This window comes from Euleptes europaea, chromosome 16, assembly GCF_029931775.1.
Source record: "Euleptes europaea isolate rEulEur1 chromosome 16, rEulEur1.hap1, whole genome shotgun sequence".
In the NCBI taxonomy this organism is placed as follows: domain Eukaryota; kingdom Metazoa; phylum Chordata; class Lepidosauria; order Squamata; family Sphaerodactylidae; genus Euleptes; species Euleptes europaea.
In genome coordinates, this window is record NC_079327.1 from 31,777,050 (window position 1) to 31,794,956 (window position 17,907).

Below are 17,907 nucleotides of genomic sequence, written 5' to 3' on the forward strand. Positions count from 1 at the left end.
TGAGGTGTGTACCTCTTTCTGTTCACTTATTAGGGTTTCTGGGGTATGGCATATATATGTTGCTGTCTCAGTTATTGCCCTGACCTTGATGGGCCTGATCTCATAAGATCTCAGAAGCTAAGCAGGGTCGGCCCTGGTTAGTATTTGGATGGGAGACCACCAAGGAATACCAGGATTGCTGTGCAGAGGAAGGCACTGGCAAACCACCTATGTTAATCTCTTGCCATGAACACCCCCCTCAAAAAAGGGGTCGCCATAAGTAGGCAAGACAATTATCGTGTTCTTATTTTTAAAATAGTAATATAGCCTTTTTGTTTAATAGACAAGTTTGATTGGATATTTCCAGTCAGCCCAAACCTTCCTTAAAGAGGACAAGAGGTGTGTCTATATGACTCATAAGCACCTTCCCGTTCAAGTTCTTCCACTTTTAATGCCTTGACGGAGAGTTTCAGTCTATTCCTTTACCTCCCTGAAGCTATATCAATTATGTAACCTCTTTGTCTACAATAAGAGAGAATGACATCACACAGGGCCAAAGGTGAAGTAGTTTTCACTCTGGCTTCACAACAGAAATCATTGGACTGAACATGATCTAGGTCTCAACATATGGATAAGAAAGTGGTGCCAGGAGGAATGGTTTAGATTTGTTAGGCAACAGGAAACTTCCTTGGAGCGGTGGACTCTGACCAGGTTTGATTCCCCTCTGGGGAACTGGATTTGTTTCCCCACTCCTACACACGAAGACAGCTGGACGACCTTGGGCAAGTTACAGCTCTGTTAGAGCTCTCTCAGCCCCACCTACCTCACAGGGTGTCTGTTGTGGGGAGGGGAAGGGAAGGTGATTGTAAGCCGGTTTGAGTTTCCCTTAAGTGGTAGAGAAAGTCGGCATATAAAAACCAACTCTTCTTCTTCCTCTTCAAGCCAAACCTGTACAAAAGAGATGGGCTTCACCTGAACCAAAAGGGAACCATCTGCTGGCACTTAATATCAAAAAGGTGGCAGAGCAGCTTTTAAACTAACCCTGAAAGCTGGCTGGAGCTGGGGAAATTCCAGTTCAGGACAATTCAATCCAAAGGGATGATAGTAGGGACGTGTACCAGGGGAAAAAAGAAATTGGGTATTTTTCAGATCTGGATTTCAGGGAGGGAATAATTATTGGTATTCTGTATTATTCTGGTCCCAAATGCTGATTTGGTATCTGGATTAATTTTTTTTCCAGAATTCTGAAATTATTGGGCTTTATTTTTCCCTAAGGGGCATCTTTCTGGGGGGGGGGGGGAGTAGAGTGGCTGTTTTTAAAACAAATAACACAAAAATTTCGATGAATCTGGTGCTGCCTGTCCAGGAAAGAAACCCCACATTTCAAGTAGATTGGATCAAGGGATCCATTTCTATTGGTCCCTGGACAAGATGCCCCCAGCCATCCTCCACTGTTCCCTGCGGGGAGAAATTTCATGCTTTCTCCATGGCAAAGAATATCCCTTGGTTTTCAATTTATCAGTCATGAGAGCCATAAACATCAGCTTACCTTAAGTGTACTACATGAATAGCAACACAGCTATGTTCTAGACTGGGTGGAGGGAGAGAAATGAAAAGAGACCAAAAAAGGGAGAAAACAGATCTAGGTGTGTACAGGAAAAGATAGATGTGATATATTATTCTAAAAAATTTAAGGGGAGGGGCTGTGGCTCAGTTTATAGAGCATCTGCTTGGCATGCAGAAGGTCCCAGGTTCATTCCCCAGCATCTCCAGTTAAAAAGACTAGGGAAGTAGGTGATGCGAAAGACCTCTGCCTGAGACCCTGGAAAGCCACTGCCAGTCTGAGTAGACAATACTGACTTTGATGGACCAAGGGTCTGATTCAGTATAAGGCAGCTTCATGTGTTCATGTGTTCAAGAGTGGGTTACATTGTTGGTTGGTGTTAAAGGTGGGTCATGGGCCTGGAACAATTGACAGCGCCCTCACACAGGCCTTTTATACAGGGATGTTTCCCCGCGGTCACCACCACCAATTGCTTCGGGGCTTCCTTCTGATTAAGCATGCCTTTTCCGCCCATCAGAAGTCGCCTCGCTCTCCCTGCGCGTTTTGCCCATTTTTTCCAGATGCTGTTTTAGCCAGAATCTGGAAAATGTGGGCAAAATGCGAGGGGAGAGCGAGGCGACATCCGACAGGTGGAAAAGGCATGCATAATCAAAAAGAAAGACGCAAAACAGTCAGTGGGGTGACCGCAGAGAAACCTCCCTGCATAAAAGGCCACAGAGTAAAGCCTGATAGAGGTTTTCCAGTATGCACTATTTAGTTCAGCACCCATCAGGTTAACAATGGCTTCCCCATAACCTGTAAATCAGAAACAGCAAAATATACTCTCATCTCTAGCTAATACTCTCTCCCAGCTGCCTATGCCTAAAAGCTGTAAAATGATATCAGCCTTCTGCAAATCAGGGTAATTGCGATGCAATTTAGGATAACAGTCGATAATGGAACTAAGTGTTCTTTCAAAATTGTATTTCAATTTAGATTGGGAATCTGCCAATTTCGTTTCCTTTCCAAATCAATACAACCACTCTCTCTAGGTCCCCCCCCCCAATTACACATAGGTTAAGTAATCAGTTCATTTTTTTGCAGCAACTCTACAGATTTGGAAGCACTCTTACAAACACATACATTGTTCTTATTTGCTGCCATTTGAAGTAAACAGTTTTATTCCATGACTCATTCACAGCCAGTACAAAAGTTCAGCTTGACATCACCTGCATTAGAGCCACTTTCTTGTACAGGTGGTGGTAAGTTCTCTCTCTCTCTCTCTCTCTCTCTCAGGTACACTCATTTAGCTCCACCAAAGCAGGCATGCCCCCACACCACCTGTGCATAGGCTGTCCTCATTCACCATCATCAAAAGACCCATGGCTGTAGGTGGCAAGCGAGTCCAACCCATAGGGGATGATATCTCAGTAGGGTTGCCAGGTCCCTCTTCGCAACCAGTGGGAGATTTTGGGGGCGGAGCCTGAAGAGGGCAGGGTTTGGGAAGGGGAGGGACTCCAATGCCATTGAGTTCAATTGCCAAAGCAGCCATTGTTCTCCAGGTGATCTGATCTCTATCGGCTGGAGATCAGTTGAATTAGCAGGAGATCTCCAGCTACTACCTGGCAGTTTAGGGAAAAAGGCAGCACATGGGCTCACCACAAATAAATCAATTACAATATTGTATGATTTTCAAGTCTTATTCTTATCACTATAGTGCTTATAATATTTATAGTGTATACAATATTAAAGAATTACATTCATAAATGTTTCAACTTCTATACATATAAACAAAGCGAAAAGGGACCAAAGTACTAACAAAACCCCATATAAGGATGAAGCGTGAAAGCTGTGGTTGGGCGCAGAAGTTCTTTCACTGAAATCACGGTGTGATCCTAAGCAAGTGTCCAGAATCCACAGCAGGTACGCACAACCGGCTGTAGTGATATTCGCCCCATGGGGAGGGAGACCAGGAGACTCCAGTACGATGGAAGGGGAAATGGCAAAGGTTGGGAACGCTTTTCCCGGAATAAGTTCCTGCGTTTGCGCTGTTAAGCTTCTTCAGCCAATATATCAGCAATAATACATTAGTTCCTTATCCAACACAGTGGTTCACTAACAGGATTCATTTCTCCTTCCATCGTACTGGAGTCTCCCGGTCTCCTGCCCCACGGGGTGAAGATCACTACAGCCTGTTGTGCGTACCTGCGGTGGATTCTGGACGCTTGCTTAGGATCACACCGTGATTTCAGTGAAAGAACTTCTGCGCCCAACCACAGCTTTCACTCTTCACCCTTATATGGGGTTTTGTTAGTACTTTGGTCCCTTTTCGCTTTGTTTATATGTATAGAAGTTGAAACATTTATGAATGTAATTCTTTAATATTGTATACACTGTAAATATTATAAGCACTATAGTGATAAGAATAAGAATAAGACTTGAAAATCATACAATATTGTAATTGATTTATTCGTGGTGAGCCCATGTGCTGCCTTTTTTTCTACACTACCTGGCAGTTGGCAACCCTATATCTCAGCCATCAGACATCTCACCTGTTGTGGTGATCAAGATACCTGGCATGCTCCACAGCAGGTAGGGAAGACAATCACAATAGGCCCAGAAAGAAAACAGGTAGGAGGAGCCAGTGGTGCTTCCTTTCCTGCTGCAGCAGGAGATTTAAAGGTGTATCCAACTTGCAAAGTGCAATTCCTATAACACACCCATGACAATAAAAAATTGTGCTAGCAAGTCTGTTCCAGTGTACCTCACACACATACACACACCATGGGGTTACTTCCTTCACAGACACAAGCGAGGAGCTTGATTTGAAGAAGCCCACTGTCAGATACATTATATGTTTCTGTCGTACCATAATGCTTATCTCACAACTTGATTGTCTTCAAGGAAGGGTATATATGACAATTCTGGAGAGTGGAGTTTACTCTTCCACTTTAGAACCGTATCTGTATTGAAGAGCTTGACTGTCAGTTACGATTTAATCATGGATTACTTTCCATGATTTCTATTAGCCAGTGATTTAATTTTATAGCCACAGAAGGTCGAACCAGAACCAACGGGTTGAAATTAAATCAGAAGAGTTTCCGTCTAGACATTAGGAAGAATTTTCTAACAGAGCGGTTCCTCAGTGGAACAGACTTCCTCGAGAGGTGGTAAGTGCTCCTTCCCTGGAGGTTTTTAAGCAGAGGTTAGATGGCCATCTGTCAGCAATGCTGATTCTATGACCTTAGGCAGTTCATGTGAGGGAGGGCATCTTGGCCATCTTCTGGGCATGGAGTAGGGGTCACTGAGGATGTGGGGGGGGTAGTTGTGAATTTCCTGCATTGTGCAGGGGGTAGACTAGATGAACCGGGTGGTCCCTTCCAACTCTATGATTCTATGATCACTAGATCCCTTAATTGTATTGTATTTAACATATTATCCAGGAAGGCGTTGTGGTTGCTCGATACTGTCTGGGCTCTTTGCCTTGCCTTTTGCAGTCTGAATGGTTTGTCTGTGGATGACAGGCAAGATTCTTTACTTGTTTGTTTGGCTCATTATACTTAAAAAAAGCAAAACGTGTAGAGATGGATATCTGTTTGTCAGGCCAAAAAAGCAAGATTTGGATTCTTTTCATGAAAAAATGCAGAAAATGCAAGTGATGCTTATTTAAAAGAAAGACCTATTGCACAACACCAATGAACTCTTCCACAAAGCTATTTATGAAGGAAAAGTGGCTGGCCTAGGACAAGGCAGTAAAGCTCATCCAGGTTATCATACAGACAACACAGTAGAGCATATTCCTTTACCAGCTGTCTGGGCATTTGCCCAATACTGCAAACTTGTAATACTTGCCCAGGAACACTTAAATTGTACTTGAAACCAATGACATTGAAATCTTTTCCACTATGTGATCATGCCTCTATATGTAACCAAATGGTGGAGAAGAACCAATGCAGTCAAAGCCAGTAAATGCAATTATCTGGATGAATAAATCAGTACACTTAGGCATGTGAGAGATGCCACTAAACCAATACATGTGCTGTCAAATCACCACTGACTTATGGCAACCCCAGCAAGGGGCTTTCAAGGCAAGTGAGAAGCAGAGGTGGTCTGCCATCGCCTTCCTCTGCAGAGTCTTCCATGGCAATTTCCTACCTAGGTACCAACCCAGTTTAGATTTTGAGATCTGATGAGATTGTGCTATACCATATCATTCCACATCCACCACTCAACCAATAGGCCTATGCAAATCTTTATGGATCAGTAGATAGGACTGAGTTTATAATTTCATGTGAAGCCAGTCCACAGGAATATGTTTATATAATTTAAACACTATTTTTTCTGAGAGTTAATACCTCTCGTTGTATGTTCTTGAATTTTTCAGCTCTGTACAATATGGCAGAGTGGCCCATGTTGACACTTTTCAACCAGTTGTAGTGAAGTTTTGCAGTATAGAGATCTCGCAGTACACACAATGCCTTTAGAAAGTGGCCTGTGCTGCTGTTTCATCTCAAGAGAGCCACACCCAATGTCAAAATGGAATGTGCTTTTTTTATTCTAAGGAACCCGTCTTAAGTCCTGCCTTGGCTTTTCCAAAGACCTCTTGTAAATAAATGGTTCCTAGTTAAGCACAGCCTTGACCTGGATGGCCCAGGCTAGCCTGATCTCATTAGATCTCAGAAGCCAAACAAGATCGGCCCTGGTTAGTATTTGGATGGGATACTACAAGGAATACAGGTCACTACAAAAAGACAGGCAATGGCAAACCACCTCTGAACATCTCTTGCCTTGGAGGTCCTATGGGGTCACCATAAGTTGGCTGCAACTTGACATTTTCCACTACTCGGTTAAGCACAATGGTTTCTCTGACTGACTACTGTTGCTACAAATACAATACCTCCAACCTGAATCTCTCTATCCATTGTGGCATACACCAGGAAATGCTAGTTTTAAAGCTGAAAGACTGGAAGTATCAATCCATTTTTAGATTCCGTTAAATGGATGAGACTTCTGCATAAACAGCCAAAGCATAAACAATTTACAATTTCCAGCCCATCGTGTTGCAAGCATTTTATTTTCCCCATAATATCTAACTGTGTAAACATTTCCCATCAGCTTAACTGGAATCAGAAAGCTGTCAACGGTTTCTGATAGCAATTTTCATTCCCTGAGCTGTGTTTTATCTGTTCTGTAGAGGGGGGGGGATAATCACTCTTTTCTTCCAGGGAAGTGTCTTTTTGCTGCATCAAAGTGTCTTTCGTTTCTGGCATTTGCTGTCCATTGGACAGAGGATGTTGAAGGGAGTTCTGCTCTGTCCATCTCATCGTCAGACTCATTTTCCTGAGTATCATTTTCAAGCACTGCGTTCAGTCTAGGCTTTGGGGGTAACAGTGGTTTTTCTACCATAAACACTTTAGCCGACTGGTTTGTTCTTCTTCCCTGACTTGAAAATCCGGCTGGCCCAGCTCTGAAGTGTAGCTGCTTCATTGGAAGTATTTCCTGCTGTTGCTGCTTTTTTTGGCGTGACCCTGGCCGAGGTTGTGAATTTAATGTCAGGAACACAGACTCGGAGTCACGGCTGTAGTCTCCTGGATTCAGATACAAGTATAAAAAGAGACACTCCAGAGGGTAAATTACAGCACTTTTACCTCCTTCACAGCCTGAAGCAGATTCTCTTTTCAAGTGCAAATAGGTCATTTATTAATGAGCAACCCTTAACATCGTATGGGAAAGAAATTTGCTCTCTCCAACAGCTTGTGTAAAATAGACGTAATAATTATAAAATAGACATAATTAGAACAAATCTGTGCAGATCAAAGAGGCCACCTTGGAGGACTGGGATCATCCCACATGATACACAGAAGTAAACCTGGGTTTGCCACTATGCTCACCAGGAGGCTACATCTAATCTTGGCTCCATTCTAAGAGTATTTATGCATTCACATTTTAGAATCTTAGAATCACACTTATTGAGATTCCTCCTCATAGGAGGAGGAGGAATCTAGACTTAGCTTATTGAATTCAGAAGGAGGGAGGAGACAGACTTCTCTTTGCAGTAGCCATGCTGGTTTTCCTTATGCGGTCACGTTGTGGGGTATGAACTGACTTCTTTTATAACGTGGAGGAATAGGACTTACAGTTAACCCTGAGTTCCCCACCGTTAAAGGAGATAGCCACAACCTGGGTAGTCAGATGTTTAGAAAATAAAACATCCTGTGTGCTTAATAAAGGAGAACCGGGTTCGATTTCCCACTCCTCCACATAAAGCCTGCTTGGTGACCTTGGGCTAGTCACAGTTCTCTTAAAACTCTCTCAGCCCACGCAGAGGAAGGCAATGGCAAACTACCTCTGAATGTCTCTTGCCTTGAATATCCTATGGAGTCAACATAAGTCAGCTGTGACTTGACAGCATACACACACACACCATTGGGAAGAAGATTGGGGTATAAATATCTAAATAAATTAATTAATGTAAGTTAACCAACATATCACACTGTTGTCATGTCAAGACCCAAGCAAGCTTTCCACTTCTGTTTCCTGTAATTTTTACAGTCGCCTGGAAGGCAGCAGGCGAAGCTAAATAAGTTTATGTCAAACTTCTGTCACTGCACAGGAGGTGGATTAGTAAGCAAATTCACTAGACAGCCACTGTGATGTACTGGTTAGACTCTCAGACTAGGATCTGGGAGACTTAGGTTCAAATCCCTAGTCTGCCAGTCACAGCCTGATCTACTGCACAGGGTTGTTGTGATGATAAAATGGGGGAGGGGAGAACAATGTAAGCCACTTCAGGTCTCCTTTGAGGAGAAAGGTAGGGTATAAATGAAGTAAATAAATAAATAAATAATAAACAAAATTGGCTTCCTTTGGCACACTGTCCCTACTTCCCACTTCTTCCTATGAAGCCTCTCAAATCCTATTAACTTCCCAGTCATCAAGAATTTTTTTTTCAGTTTCACCAAAGGTGCCTATATTCCCTACAGACCTTCCCAACACACACATTCTTCTTGGTCTTTTATGCATGGGTTGTTCCCTTTGGATATGCTGCTCTCTTGATGCACAGTATTTGCAGTCGAATTCTCAAATCACTCCACACAAGGGTCTGAAACTGACCAACACTCACTGTGAAACTGACCAAATAAGCAGCCACATAGGTCATTTGTGATTATTTCAGTATTCTCACTAGTTGCAAATAAAGAAAACTGTTCAATCAGGCAGAGGTCTGAAACTGACCAACACTTGCTGTAAAACTGACCAAATAAGCAGCTTCATAGTATTTCAGCTTTGAGGGGAGGGGTTGGATGAGGGGGAAAGACAAGTGGAAGGGAGAAGCAAGAATGGGTGTGGGGAGAAAACCCCAAATTGACAAATATGCACAGGTCCAGCTTTTGATTTGGGATCAAGGCAGACATTAAGCTCGGGGTAAGACAACATCCACAAAAAGTGGGGGAAATGCGAGGGGAAAGTGAAGTGACTTGTAAAGGCAGGAAAAAACATGCATAATAAAAACAAAGCCTTGAACTACTCGGGGCTTGACAGCAATGGAAACAACTTGTTCATAAAAGGCTCTCGTCTAAGGGTTGTCTCCTGTTTTGCCTGACAGAGATTCTGCACATTTGAAGGGCTGGAGGGACAGACACAAGCCCTATTGCACCTCAGTTCACATACACAGGACTTTATGCATTGACTGCTTGAAAGAGACAGGTGGTTTGCAGCTTGGCTTTTGGCCATGCCATAATGAAATGAGCCAAGTCAGGCAATTACCATGTGCAAAGCTTGCAATTATCACAGCAAGGGATGTAGACAGTATCACTATCTCAGATCCCAATTATACACATGGAATCATGGAATCACTGAGTTATTATGTATAATATAAGTTCTAACACTCTATGGAAGTTTTACTCCTGGTTCAAGACATTCAATCACATTACAATTTTCTATTTCAGCTATTTCTGATATGCAGGCCTGTCATTAGATAATTGTTTGCCATTGAAAAACAGAAGAAGCTTCAGTCACCTGTAATTAATAGGGGTTTAAAGGTCCAGGTGACTGTGACCAAAGCTTGTTAGCTTCAGGGCCCCTGGGATATCAGAGGGCAAGCTGCTTACCTTCATCATATGACTCAGGACATTTGTGCATGGCTGTTTCCCCACGGTAACCCCACTGACTACTTTGGGGCTTTGCCTTGATTATGCATGCCTTTCCCGGCTGTCAGGGGTTACCTTGCTTTCCCCATGCATTTCTGCGTATTTTGCCTGGGTTTTCTGGATGCTGGCTAAGCACAAATCCAGAAAAAGCGGACAAAATGCATGGAAATGCATGGGGAGAGCAAGGCCTCTGACTGTTAGAAAATGCATGCACAATCAAGGCAAAGCCCCAAAGTAGTCAGCGGAGTGACCATGAGGAAACAGCCATGCATAAATGGTCTAAAATGCACACAAATGCCTTAGAGCTACAAAGGCATTTCTGGCCACTTATTCAAATCATATAGTCAACCACTCATTATTAAAAATTATGAAACAGGCTGAAAAAATTGACCTAGACACTGTCCTTCAGACACCACAAAAACATCAGAGTCCAGGCACAAAATGCAGTTTTCCCCACATTCTTTTCCCTTCTGATCCATGCAAAGATTATTTCCAGAGGGCCCAACAAAGAAATAACCTGTGTGAGTTCCGGGGGCTGGAGTGAAGCAGGACAAAAGAATGGAAATGCTCCACTGAAGGGAACAGACAATTTCTTTCCTTTGTCCTGTCTCATTCAACCCCCCCCCATGCAACTTGTCAGCCTCTTTCATCCTGAGGGTCCCACAGTGGTGACAATGATCTTTCCAGGCACCAGAAGGGGCTTCAGGAATGGACCAGAATGAGAGGAGGAGGAGAAGAAGAAGTTGCTTTTTATATGTCGACTTTCTCTGTCACTTAAGGGAGAATAAAACCGGCTTACAATCACCTTCCCTTCCCCTCCCCACAACAGACACCCTGTGAGGTAGGTGAGGCTGAGAGAGCTGTGACTAGCCCAAAGTCACCCAGCTGGCTTCAGTAGGAGTGGGGAAACCAACCCAGTTCACCAGATTAGCCTCCGCTGCTCATGTGGAGGAGTGGGGAATCAAACCCGGTTCTCCGGATCAGACTCCACCGCTCCACACCACCGTTCTTAACCACTACACCACACTGGCTCTCCTGAGTCACTGTGTGACTTCCATGTACAAATGGATGGATACAAGCCACCAGAATTACCTCAGAGGTTGTTTCTTATTGTGCTTGCACAGGCAAGATCAGGGATATCAAGTCTTATCAATCTAGAGTTACCTTCTCAAGACCATGAGAAGGGGGAAAGGGGGGGAAGCTTTCCCCCCCTTCACTGAGAGGCATCCCGTTTTTTTCTGCCCATCAGGCAGCTTTAACAGATGCTTTGGCTGCATCCACACATTGTTACTGCTTTTACCATCAGTTGTAACCGGATTGTTTTGTTCACCCTGGAAAACTTAGTTACAAACCATTACTGTAGCACAATAATAGTGAAAGATCCATGATGTGTGGATGCAGCCATTTTTTAAAGGCGGTAGTCCTACCTCCCCAATCATGTTTGGTTTTCAGAAGACTAAGGCACAAACTCAGCTGCCCTGCTGATTATCTTTCATGGAAGAAAGAAATGGGGGCAAGGGGGTTAAATTAAATGCCGTCACCGTGAACAGCAGGACTGTGAGAATGTGCTAAATGAAAGCTGCCAGCCAACACCTCGTTGGCCGCATAAATCCCCCATCCTGATTCAAAACCGCCATAGGCACTGGCAATCTGACAGGCAATATTAAACGAGGCATGAATTAAAGCATCCACTGGCGGCTTGTCTTTCATTATTTTATTAGAAGGGCAAGGGGGTGGAACAGGATGCTTCACCAGGGTGTAGGGTTGCCAACCTCCCGGTACTAGCTGGAGATATCCTGCTATTACAACTGATGTCCAGCCGATAAGAGATCAATTCACCTGGAGATAATGGCCATTTTGGCAATTGGACTCTATGGCACTGAAGTCCCTCCCCTCGCCAAATCCCGCCCTCCTCAGGCTCTGCTTCAAAAACCTCCCGCCGATGGCGAAGAGGGACCTGGCAACCCTACCAATGCCATAGAGTCCAATTGCCTAAGCGGCCATTTTCTCCAGGTGAACTAATCTCTGTTGGCCGGAGATCAGTTGTAATAGCAGGAGATCTCCAGCTACTACCTGGAGGTTGGCAACCCTACTACTGACTGACCCCGGGTCTCATTTGATTGTATTTTGGTTTAGTATTGTACCTGACCAAATGATACAGGGAGATTGTACCTGACCAAATGATACTTGGGCTGTGTGGAAAAGCCTTACCTGTTAAGTCATAACTCCTGACTTCCCTTCTAGATCGTTGAGTATTGCCAAAGGGAAGAGACAAATAGCGCATGTTTTGTAGAGCAGCCTGTGGACGAATAAAAGGTGTTAAGTATAGGGTCATTCTTAATTATTCTGCAGCCCCAGGCAAAAGGCCAGGAGAGTGCCCAGAATCACTGCCAGCCCCCACCAGACCCCTTGTGAAGGCCAAGCAAGACATGTACCTCACCTCAACCAAGATGGGCAGGAGTCACTGATGCTTCTGAAAGCCAGCTGCTTGAGCTCGATGGGGCAGGTGCAAGCAATGTTAGGAGCTTTCCCTGCTTCTCCCACCCCCCTTTGGGGGAAGCTGGCTGTGGGCTGCTGCCCCTGCTTCCTACTGGCTAAGATTGCCCCAGTTAAGGCATCAGAAAGCAACAGAAGCTCATACTAAACATCCCAAGGTGCCCTTCTGCAGCAGAACCCACAGACGGCTGCGTCAATCCAGGCTGAAATTACAGGTAGCCATTTCTGATGTACTTTAAAGCTGACTAGTAAAGGAACACTGTTTCTAAATATGCTTCTTGTGAGGACAGGTCTGGTGAATGGAAATTTGGGCTCCACATTTTCATGGGAAGAAAGTTGATGAAGTTCCTCATGAAGTTCCTCCTTGTTGCAGTTCTGCCTTTATAAAATATGGCTGCATTAGCTGGCCACCCCAGTTTGAAGTTAGGAATGACTTTTCCCCTCAGATCAAAGTGACTAGATGCAGTTTAGAGCTTCAGGATTATGTTTTGTGTGACCTCCTGCCCATAGTGTGTGAAAGACTGGTATTTAAGGGAGAGGTTGAACACAATGATACGTTTGCTTTAGGTAATGTTGCAATTTTTTACAAGGGACTTGCATAATAGACAATTACTCATGCTTGTAAACAAAGGAGCTACTCTCAGGCATATAAAATGGGAGGAAAAGGAAAGTGCCCTGGGAAAGATATAACTTTCTCACAGTAGTGAAAAGCACCTGAATAACCACAATCAAAAGGTAGTATTTTCCTATTACCTCTTCCCTCAGTAGGAATGAAAGGTTTAAAAGGACAAAGCACAGAAACTAATGCAACTCCTGAAAACATACAAAGAAGTTGTGAACTGATGACGTAAGATGTCTGTTATCCTGAATGCATTCTAATCAAAATTGTCCTACAGCTAGGGCAAAAACCTGAAACTTACTGTAGCACATGGTTTATAAGTAGAATCATTACTAGCATCATTACTAGCATCATAAAACTGGATTTGCAATGAAATTTGGGTCTCTGGGATATATTTCTGAACTGGAAAGGGTTTCAAAATTAGAGGCAAGTGAACTGTAACACTGTCTGGGTATGTATATTTCATTGGTAGGGTTGCCAACCTCCAGGTACTAGCTGGAGATCTCCTGCTATTACAACTGCTCTCCAGCCAATAGAGGTCAGTTCCCCTGGAGAAAATGGCCGCTTTGGCGATTGGACTCTATGGCATTGAAGTCCCTCCCCTCCTCAAACCCTGCCCCCCTCAGGCTCCACCCCCAAAAACCTCCTGCCGGTGGCAAAGAAGGACCCGGCAACCCTATTCATTGGATATAGATACTGCAGTCTTTGATGTGCATATATGGGTCACAGGACATTGTGACTGTGGACAAAATGTGCAAGCGCTACTGTAGCTATGCCATAATCTGATCTATGGAATCCACAGTGCACCATCGCTGCAAGTAAAGGACACCTGGCCCAATCATCTAAGACCTCTGACTGAAGCAAGAATATGTAAATATAGGAAGCAAAAATAGGCCTCACTAAATCCAATCCAGCATATAGATTTTGGTATTGATATATGCCTTGGGGAAAGAGCTTTCAAAGCGGAACACCTACTGAGACTTTTCCACAGCCCTCATTTAAATGAATGTTGCAGCCTATATTTCTTCTACTTTCCCCTCCTTAGTTTTCTCTCACTTTTTAAATGTTCATTCATCGGCTTGAGAAAAACAGGTTCTATATTTTAACTTCCTAATTGTTGAGTATGTCACAGTCTTGGCTTCCCTAAACTTTATAAAAGTGTACACAATGTAAAAGCATATAACATAGCTTGTTTTACTACATATATCAGAATTATTGTTTTCTACTTCTTGGATAAAAGGGGCTTTTAATGTTTGAGGTTTATGAAGGGGGAATATCCCACTTTTCCAACTACCTCACACTGTTATGAGGAATTTTTTGAAATATTTCTTGCTATGCAGTATATTAATTACTTACATATTAACCGCTCATATAAAAAAAAGATGAAAAGGACACTGGCAAATCTATCCCCGCACCACCACAAAGAATCTTTATTCTACTAGAATGCAGAATCAAGATTTGAGGAATGGGAGTCATAAAGGAGAAAAATGCTCCATGGCCCAAGCATACATTGCTTATAAGCGGCCTTTGTATTTGTAGACAATCCAGCTATCTCTATGGCTCAATTCCACGAATACGCAGCCTGTACAATAACTACCTCCCCTCCCCAGGGTAGGCTGTTTCCTTTCTTCATGGGCAGTCTCTGACTGTGTTGGCGTCGGATGAAGATTTCTTTAGCTTGCTCCTGATTTGTGTCATTGGCAAGGCTGTGTCTGTTGTATGAGAGTGTCTGAAACGAGAAACACATTTTTTTATATATTCTTCCCAGTAACAGGGGGAAATGAGATGCCTCCCACAAGTCCTTGCGGGTTCCCACTTGTATATTCTAAGCGCTAAGTTAGTCAAACTTGAAGATACTTAAATCCAGGGACTGGAACCGTGAGCAGACAAAACAGGTATTTGTCCGCGGATGCGTAAATAATGAGAGCCGACACCAGAGCTGGGATAATAAAAGGGCCAACTTTATTTAATCATTCAATAGGGATCTGCAGCGCACAAAACCAAAACATCCCCAATAACTGACTGCAGTGCGGGCCATTGTGGGGATGCTGAAGAGTCAGGCCTCCTCTTGCTTTTGCATCCCCGCTCTAAGGGCGAGACCCACCCTGGCTCTGAGCTCCGAGCCGTCACATGTGGTACGGCTCCCGCTCTTCCTTGCCAAGCCTTTTTAGTGCTCGAGGGAGGTGTGCCGCGTCCAATCCACCCTAGCCGCGAGGTCTATAGGTAAAGGATAGCGGCACCCCTCAAGGAGTTCCTGTCCCAGGTCCCTGCCAGGCACCGAGGCCCCAGTCCTGGTTTGAGGGTTACTCCTTCATCTTCCCAAGTGATGCCTCAGGGTGCTCACCGGAGTTGTAAAATGAACCATGAAGCCACCTTTCTCCCGCACTGCTCCCGCATGCTACCTACCACTTTCAGAGCAGGGTATGCGGAAAAACCCCGGCGCTCTTAAGCCCTTTCCCCCAGGCCCGCCCTCTTCCCCACGTCAGGCAAAGATGCAAGAGGACTGGCTCTCTTTTCGTGCCCGCAGACAAAATGCGCCCCTCCCCTCAATTCTTTGAATGCGGGGAGGGGGCGGTCTTCTGCAAACCTGAAAATGTCCTAGGTTTGCACTGAAACCTAAAAAAAAAAAAATACATTGGGGGTTAAAACCCCCAAAATCAGAAAAGGAACACCCGTAGCTTTAAAAAGTGGTTGTTGATAGGCAACCACAGCATTCATGGCTTGATCTCTGTCAGTAAAGAGCAGGGGAAGGGGGAAGGGCCCTTTCCAGGCCTATTTTAGCCTTTGAGGGAGGATTCTTTGGAGCCAGGCCTGACAAACACCACTGGGTGACTTGATACCACCTGACTTTCATGACTCACCAAGGCCTGGCTGCTTGCTACTGTTCAACAGCAGCCACCCTATGAAAGCCAGTGAGGTACAGTGGTTAGAGCTTCAGAATAAGGTCTGTGAGTCCTGGGTTTAAATCACCAGTCCGCCACAGAAGCTCACTAGGTAATGTTGTGCCAGTCAAATGTTTTCAGCCTAACCTATCTCACGGGGTTGTGATGAGGATAAGATAATGGTTTAAGCTGCTTTGGTCCCCACTGTGAAGAAAGGCAGGGTATAAATGAAGAAAATAATAAATATAGCTAGGTTTGCCAGGCCCCGCAGCTCCACCGGGGGGAGCTTTGCAGAGCCGTGGCCTTAGCGCGCAATGTGCGCGCGCGCGCGCCTGGCATGGTGCGCCCCCCATGCACAATGCATCTATGTCACTTCCGGTTTAATCCAGAAGTGATGGGGATGCTCTAGCGATCCCCGCCAAAATTCTATGGTTTCCATAGAGTTTTAGCCGAGGGTCTGCGCGCGTGTGCCCTGAGTTCGAGCGTGTGTGACCGCAGTGCCCGCGCATGTGCCCGCAGTGCTCGACGGCCCTCAGCTGGCCGGCGGGCAGCCCGATGGATAGGTGGTAGTTTACCTGCCACCACCGGGGAATTGGAACCCTAAATATAGCTGAAGATGGGAAGCAGATAAAAGATTGGTGAATGGCATGGATTGGGGAGAGGCTATGGGAGTTGCCAGCAGGAGAGAAAGGGGAAATAATGTGGGGGAGGTGATACAGGGGAAAGTTAAATGCCCCCCCCCAAGTCCTTGAGGGTTCCCTACCATACAAGTGGGCATGGCCCAGTGGCTGGCACCACACAACTGTGTCATAGTTTTCCTAGGCAGAGGCTGCTGGGGGTGGGGGTAGAGCTGCAGACAGAGGGACAGATTGGCTGTTTGGTAGACTGGAAGGTAGTTGGGCTGTTTGGTGGAAAAGAGAGATCAAAGCAGGAAAAGGGGAGAGTCTGTGGGGGTTTTCAGGGAAGGGAAAGAGGAAATGGTGAGGAAGTGGGGAATTAGGTGCCCACCCCCCACAAGTCCTAGCTGGTTCCTGCTTGTTATTCCTAATACAGGATTCAACCAGGACACTGACAATTGCCATTTTCTAAACATGCACATGACTTCAAGCTTAGCCAGAGGTGACACAATTCATTCTATGGGCCTCCACAAAAATGGATCAAACGAGTAGAGCGCATTTTATGACTTTTTATCTGTAATTTGATTTGTACCCAAATGCAGCCCTGCTGCTTTGATTTCAAGAGTATTTCTGAAGGCAAAGACATAACACAATGCCTAAACTGCCTTCAGCGTTAAAAAACCAATTGAAAGAAAAAGGGGAACCAGTTGTCCAAAATAAATACAAATAACTAAAAACAAATAGGGTCGCCATGAGTCGGAAGCGACTTGAAGGCACTTAACACACACACAAAACAAATTACTAAATATATTCTGCAAACTTCTTCTCCCAATCATATGTCTTCTCAGAAACAGTCTTGGTGATTCTGGGCCCCCAGAATCATTACCACCACCAGGGTCATACAGTGTCCAATAAAGGGACAGTCCTTGTCCCCTGGGAGGCAGGTGGGAACTTCAGCAGAAGCTGGCTGCCTGCAGCTGAGACTGGGCAAGTACCGTATAGCTCGAAGTGTTCATGAAAAATCAAAAATTTGAAGCGGGCCAAAACAAAGGCAAAACCGTGCCAAACCTCCGTGAAAAAATGACCAAGTGTCAGTGGGGCCAGGCATACCCCAGCTCACCCACACCAAGTACTGTTCGGTTTGCATGAGCTGAATCTATAAAAATAACCATCTCAATTACTTCTCATAATAAAACAGCTACAATGCTTTTTCATACTTGAGCAATTTTAACAGCCATCAGGGTGGCTCATGCTTTAAATACCATTTCCCATAACAAACATCTAACATGTATATGATGTATGTGCATATTTAAACACCTGTGTACCTATGCCTGACAGTCATTCAGTACCTATGCCTGACAGCCAGTGTGCCCTGAGGCATGTATGTTGTAGGGATGTGGGCAACAAACAAACAAAAATCATTTTCTATGCACAAGGCAGGTATGCATTAAACAGCCATGATAAGATACTCATATCTTTTGTTAAGATTTGCCAGAAATAAAAATATTGGTAGGGAAGGGGTTGAACTTTCTACCTGGTATATAATTTTGTCTAAAGTTATGCCAGATTTCAGTTCCGATAAATGAGGTCTTGCAAGCTGAAACTCCCAGGCAATCCTTTGGGA

The 17,907-nt window shown here is 44.5% G+C and overlaps 1 protein-coding gene across 1 annotated transcript in view; it reads right to left on the bottom strand.

Moving 5' to 3' along the window:
- Window positions 1–6,730: 6,730 nt before the first annotated feature.
- The window catches only part of SLC9A4 (solute carrier family 9 member A4), a 30,734-nt gene continuing 19,557 nt past the window's right edge, over window positions 6,731–17,907 (bottom strand). The window contains exons 10-12 of the mRNA XM_056862152.1: window positions 14,382–14,513; window positions 11,881–11,968; window positions 6,731–7,110 (exon numbers count right to left, since the gene is read on the bottom strand). Coding sequence (XP_056718130.1) covers window positions 6,731–7,110; window positions 11,881–11,968; window positions 14,382–14,513 — 600 coding nt within the window. The remainder of the gene's footprint in view (window positions 7,111–11,880; window positions 11,969–14,381; window positions 14,514–17,907) is intronic.